This window comes from Primulina tabacum, chromosome 18 (genome assembly GCF_025594145.1).
Source record: "Primulina tabacum isolate GXHZ01 chromosome 18, ASM2559414v2, whole genome shotgun sequence".
NCBI classification, from domain to species: Eukaryota; Viridiplantae; Streptophyta; class Magnoliopsida; order Lamiales; family Gesneriaceae; genus Primulina; species Primulina tabacum.
In genome coordinates this window covers 23,187,453-23,193,754 of record NC_134567.1, presented here as the reverse complement: position 1 = coordinate 23,193,754, position 6,302 = coordinate 23,187,453, and the positions used below count along the sequence as shown (strand labels likewise).

At 33.7% G+C, this 6,302-nt stretch overlaps 1 protein-coding gene across 4 annotated transcripts; it reads right to left on the bottom strand.

Annotated features, from left to right (window-relative positions):
* On the bottom strand, positions 1-4,752 carry LOC142533247 (photosystem II stability/assembly factor HCF136, chloroplastic). Of its 4 annotated transcripts, none has more exons than XM_075639934.1 (9): positions 4,369-4,751; positions 4,004-4,239; positions 2,508-2,638; positions 1,779-1,911; positions 1,294-1,416; positions 1,045-1,119; positions 756-871; positions 380-474; positions 1-205 (listed from the first exon to the last, which is right to left on the bottom strand). In XM_075639934.1, exons 1-8 carry the CDS (start codon positions 4,679-4,681, stop codon positions 408-410), a joined length of 1,194 nt encoding a protein of 397 aa, XP_075496049.1. In that variant the 5' UTR covers positions 4,682-4,751; the 3' UTR covers positions 1-205; positions 380-407. The 4 variants fall into 4 exon arrangements, with proteins under 4 accessions (XP_075496049.1, XP_075496051.1, XP_075496050.1 ...); XM_075639936.1 differs by having other exon boundaries at positions 1-234; positions 391-474; XM_075639935.1 differs by having other exon boundaries at positions 1-215; positions 391-474.
* Between the last annotated feature and the right edge of the window lie 1,550 nt (positions 4,753-6,302).

Sequence of the window (6,302 nt, the reverse complement as noted above, 5' to 3'; positions counted from 1 at the left end):
GAAAATCAAGCTTTGCTTCGTCAACCTCAAAAAGAGTTTGTGTCCTAGTTAATTTGATTTCAGAGACTGTAATGAATGAAATGTTACAGGACATGTAAAACAAAGTGTTTGAGGCCTCTGTTCTTGAGTGAAAGCATTGCTGAATGGCACACAATAAACGAGCATATTTCGCACATTCGGCGGTACATTACAAAACTGGTATACCCTTTGAAAATCTGCACATAATTAGGACAACTGGTGAAGGTGTCAGAGAAAAGGTAGACAAAAAAATATTAAATCAACTCATACAAAATTTTGCATGTGGTTTTATAGCTTCTGCAGGGAATAGGGATGCTTAAACTTGTTGCCTAAAACAGTGGAATTGAAATGAGGAATGTACATTTGCTTTACCTTGTTCAGGTCATTACTCATCCTAGATATTTTAGCAAAACTCCATCATTCCCGAGCACAAAGCCTTGTTTGTCACTGATAAACCTACATCATCGTTCAAAAGATTAATGCCTGGTAGGTTGATCCTATTCAAGATAACGAATAATTTATAAGTGCTTTAGAATTGCAGCATAGTCTCTCTCCCTCCAGCAAAATCCAGCGAACAAAACCAGAATTCTTGAAAAATATATTTTCCTCAATCCCTGTAGCTCCTGCCCTGGGTAACAGGTACTTAAAATAATATAATAGTATAAGGAAATGAAAGTACTCCAAATTCTATTAGCAGTTCACAAGCATGCTTATATAGTGAGGATGAATGAGCTCACTTTACGGAATATAGATTGGCAGCAATGTTGTCGGCTGCTTTGTCACGGATCCATGTCTTCCCACTGTTCGTAGTTTTTAAAAGAATTCCACTTCCACCAGCAGCCCATGCTTCATCCTATGAATTACATCAGCCAAATGATGATCAGTATCAGATACGTGTAGTTATTCTCCATCATTTCTTGTTTAACAAATATGTATATAGCCGATTACTGTATCTATAATACTGTAAATTACTGATCAGTGGTTTTTTTTCTATCCTGACAGTTAAAAAAACAGACCATGTTGTACCTTTGAGCGGTATCCAACATCGAGAATCCCAAATCCACGGCTTTGTACTTGAACTTCCTCAAAATCCTCCGTTATCTGAAAATGTGGAAGATGCCAAGTTTAAAAATAGAGATGAAATTAAATTGAAACTGTGCTAACTCACGGCAACAGTAAGCCAAAAACTCAAAGTAAACGAGGGATGAATTTATAGCTGACATAGTGTAAATACATGGATTATGCATGATGCTTCCAGAAGAGGAATTCACCCACCCCTGTGCCCTTACTGAGGTATAGTCCACCACCACGTACAAGAAGCCAAAGGCCACCATCAGCTCTCCAGCCCATGTTCTGGATTCTTCTAGCCACAGCCCTGTTGTGCGGTTGCCAGAACGCCTATGATCATGCATTGACCTTAAGATTTTTCCAATCTTCTCAAGTATATTTCACATTGAAACTTGCTAGAAAATTAGTTTCATAAATTTACTTAACTCAGGGACCAAGAAAATAGAAACACAAAAACTCTTGTTAGACTGTGTCACGGATCAATTTTGTGAGACCGAAACATTACTTTTTATTAAAATATGAGCAGAGTTGACCCGTCTCACGAATAAAGGTCCGTGACACCATTTTTCATAAGACCTACTCAGATAGAAATATTTTATTGACTTTAAAATTTAAACCTGAACTGGTTTTACAAATCGCAGATCAATCCAATCTGAGTCTACAGAACGAATGTATAAAGACAGAAATGTCACCTGACCAGGTTCCCATGTCAAATAGAAGTTACCACGACTTGAAACAGCAACATATTTTCCTTCAGGTGAGCGATTCACGGCGCTGAAAGTGCCTGTATAGTAGCTTGCACCACTTATACCACTGGATACTGTTCTGAAATAGCATTAAGAATGTAAAAGTAATTGATAAGTTCAGAACTTAAAGAACAGGCAGAGAAACTTGAATTATTGATACGAGTAAAAACTGTTATGAATCAGCATTTGGTTACAAAGAAATAAATTTTACGTTTTGCAGCGGTAAAGCAAACATTGATCATACAAACTTCTCACTTCATTATCCAATAAAAGGACTTCTCCTGCTTTTTTTTTACTCTGAGAATAGACACGAAAAGATTGCCAATACAACAGAAAAAGTATTTTAAAAAATAACTCCAGTAGAAGGACATGTGAATGGTTTAAAAAGGGTGAAGAGAAAGCAAATTTACATGGTAATAGAACATAATTGTCCATTGATGATGTAAAGAATGAGAGAGCATAGCCTCAATAAAAGTAGATTATGTCTAATCAATTTGGTACACTCCATGTCTTTGTATCATATAAGTTTGTATTAGAGGAAGTCTCAATAGCAGTTTTTAAGAACAAATTTTACTCTGCTTTATCGTTTTCCCATGATGCAAATAAACTAGATTCATTTCAAAAAACAATTGTATAAGAGATACCAACTGGACACAAGGCTCGGAAGATATTCACCTATTCAGAGTAGCCGAAACCGTCTCCTGGACAGCAGCCTTCCAGTTGTATCCTCTATTTGATGTTACATATATCGCACCTTGATCTGTTACCATTTCTGAACTCTTATCTCCAGTGGCTTCTATATATACCTGCAATTACCAAAACAATTATTAATGGATAACTTTCCTGGTCTGGAATATAATTCTAAAATGCATTTAATTTTTATAATATCAAATTTTACATAAAACAAAATAAAAAAATTAATCATGGAGCCCAACTATGCCACGTTCATCAAATTCACTAATGAAGGGAAATTTATTAATATAAATCCACTATAGATAATTCAATTTAAACAAACAGATTTACTTAGACAAAATAATTCTGAAAATTATAAATTAAGGATAAGTAAATCAATTTCTGTTTTTGATTCTTTATAAAATTGATAGAATACCAACTAAGGAGTGAATATAAAAGGAAGAGGCCAGATGGGACTCCCCAACATTTTTAAAAACATCAACAAAATATATAGTATATAAGTGGTGATAGATTAAGCAGGCAAGAGGACTCAAGGGATTCTTTTCTTAGAATACAAGGAAAATTTAATTGAGAATAAAACCCAACTAAGAACATCTTAAAGAACATCAATTTGCACACATATTTTCTTCCCAGAAAGGCTACAATTCATTTCATCATCAAAGCCATCTAAAATATAAGGTTTCAGTCATATTTGTGCGAGTTGCATGTGATCTCTGGAGTTGTATTTACCCATCTTTGCATCAATACTCCCAAAATAACATCTGTTCCCTGGATGGATGACATTCCCATAAACGGCCATCTCAATATTGTCAAGTTCTTCATTACTGAACTTAATGTTACAAGAATAACCTTTTCAGTAATATTTGATCAAAGCCATTTTTATTGGACTTCAACCTATTTACCCTGGTTTGAAGAAGGTATGAAGACCTTTACAAACAATATTTCCAACTGCATCCATTAGCCATCCATCGGGATCTCGACCAGGGACCAACTTCGCTTCATCCCAGCACATTTTCTTAGTCTTGGAGTCAAAGAAACAAGGTCTCTCAACCTTGTCTCTTCTTGTACCACCTCCACGATGAAAATGAATTAAGGAAAGGTAAATGCCATCTCTCTCTCACTCTGAGTGTGTGCGTGCGTGCATTTTCTTCTTTCAATTTCCAATACTTGCGTCTGTGTCAGAAGTTACAGCACAGGCATTGAAAGAAGAACAAAGATCTGTTCGGTATAAAAATGAAGAAAACATATGTTTGGCATATTTAACACTGTAGAGCTGTACATAATGAGGGCCATTAAAAACTTGAAATAGGAAAAAATAAATAAAAGTCGATGTTTGTAAGGGAATTATAGAGTCTGATATGAAGCACGTTCCATAACGATGTTCTCAGAATAAAAAGCTCAGAACCAATACTGTAATCTCAAGTACAGTTAAAGCAATCACTTGAGAATAGGAAAACTAAGAAGATTTGTGGAGTTACCATATCGCCAGGAAGTTGAGAACTTAAGGGTATGCGTTTCCATGTCTCTCCAGCATCATCAGTATACAGCAGAATAGCTGGCTTGCCAACGATCCAACCTTCCTTGCCTTTGAAACTGATGGAGTTAAATCTATAGTTGAAATCTTCATCTTCAGCAGAGGGAACGGGACGTGAAATCCAAGTGCTTCCTCCATCTTTTGTCTCTAATATAGTTTGCCTAGTCCCCAATAGAAAACCTGTCAAATCAACCAATCCGATCAAAACAAAAATCAAAACGTAAACTTCAAACTCAACCAAATCGTTAACGCATCACGTAGTAGAGAGAGAGAGAGAGAGAGAGAGAGAGAGAGAGAGAGAGGGGGAACCGTGAGAAGGGTCGTCGGGGACAAAAGCTATGTCGAGGAGGACAACACCAGGATCAATGGGGAGGTAAACCCTTTCCCAGGCGGAGAGCGCGTCTTCCGCCGACAACGCCTTGTTACCAAGTGGGTAAAGCGTAACTGCGGCGGCGGCAGCTGTGTTGAGTGCTATCAACTGGCGGCGGGTGATGGAGCTACTACTCTGCTGAGGAGGTGGGGAGTCGTTGTAAGTGGCCGAGACAGCAGGAAGACAGCGACGGCGAGCCCGACGGGAATGAGATAATATGCTGATGGAGGGATAATTCGAGAGCGTCGCCATTGTTGTTAATTCTTCTTCTTCGGCTTTGTGTTTGCGGTGGTGAATGGAGATTGTCTACTATACTGTGATCCGTTATCCGCGTCCTTTAAAATAATATAATAATAAAAGAAATTGGAATATTAATAAAAAATTCTTCATTTCGAAGTTTCGGGTGAGTGATGGTTTGGAACATCCAATTATAATAAAAAAAATTCAAAAAAAAAAAAGCACTATTAAGTTATTAATTATTTATTAAAAATATTATTATTTTATCTCAAAAATATTAAAATATTTATTGTACAAACTTAGCTCCTTGATTATGTTTTTATATTATTCAATTGCATCATAAATTTTGAAATAGGAAATAATTTTCTCTGATCAGACTCCTCTTCCCTCACAGCACAATAATTTTAAATTTTTTTTATTTTAATAATTTAAAATTAAAAATTTTATTTTTGGTTAAAATATGTGATTACTAATCCAATTTAAATGTTAACATTTTATTTTTGGTTACAAATATATTGCGGTCCACATCATAATAAAAAAATTATTTTTTTTGTTTTTTTATTCTGATAATTTTTTTGAAAAAAAATATTCTCTTGTTAATTTTTCTTTTATAATTTTTTCAGTCCTTTTAAAAATGTTATTTAAAAGTTTTTTTTGTTTGTTACATATATGTTATTTCGGTGGAACCAGAAAAAATGATAGCATAATTAAACTTTTTTGGGTTTTTTATATTATAGTTCTCTTATAAATTTTTTTTAAAAAAATTATTTTTTCTTTAATTTTTCTTAGTCCTTTTAAAAAAAATTATTTGAAAGTTAAAATTTTTTTGTTACAAACATGTGATCATCTAATTAATCACATATTTGTAACAAAAAATAAAAATCTAACGTTTAAACAGAGGCATTTTTTTAGGATATAAGAAATAATCCAATTGAAAAAAAAGTAAAAAAAAAAGTTAAAAAAAGTTGAAGAATAAAAAATAATCAACAAAATTTTAAAAAATATATTGTATATTTTTTCTTGTTGGAAAGATTTAATTTGTTTAGATTATTTCTTAAATATCTAAGAAAAAGAAACAAAAGTGTATTTACAATTTTTTTTTTAAAACAGAAAAATTAATAATATAAAAAAGGATAAAATAGTTTTTTTAAAAAAAAATTAGAATATAAAATATCCAACAAAATTAAAATATAAAAAAAGTTCAATTGTGCTGTTGTTTTTTTTACTTGTTCAGTTTTTTTTTCTTTTTTACATTTTGTTGGGATCGAGGAAGAGTTTAGAGGGGGGTGAATGAACTCTTCTCCAATTTCTTCTTTTCTTTCTTGGATAAAGAAGGTGCTAAAATCCTGTTAGGGATAGTAGCTTATCTTGTCGTGAATACTTCCAACAGATTACAATATTAAGTGCGGAAACAATCTGATGGAGTGAATGAAAATAGTAATATCAGTAGACAGCACTTGTTTATGGAAGTTCGAAGATAAAGTCTTCTACGTCTCCCATTTTTCTGTTTCCAGAAGGTATCATTAAAAGACTTTGGATTTTACAGTACAACTCTTGTACACACCCACTTCAGCAGGGTTTACCATTTGCCTACTGAAACTCTTAGTTACTCAACACAGTGAAAATACGATACAAC

Excerpts from the sequence above, each read along its gene's own strand:
- LOC142533247 (XM_075639933.1), bottom strand. The coding sequence starts at position 4,681 with ATGGCGACGCTCTCGAATTATCCCTCCATCAGCATATTATCTCATTCC. Across the intron at positions 4,240-4,368 it reads CCCCGACGACCCTTCTCACG|GTTTTCTATTGGGGACTAGG; the intron begins GTTCCCCCTCTC and ends TTGATTTGACAG. Across the intron at positions 872-1,044 it reads ATGTTGGATACCGCTCAAAG|GATGAAGCATGGGCTGCTGG; the intron begins GTACAACATGGT and ends TGTAATTCATAG.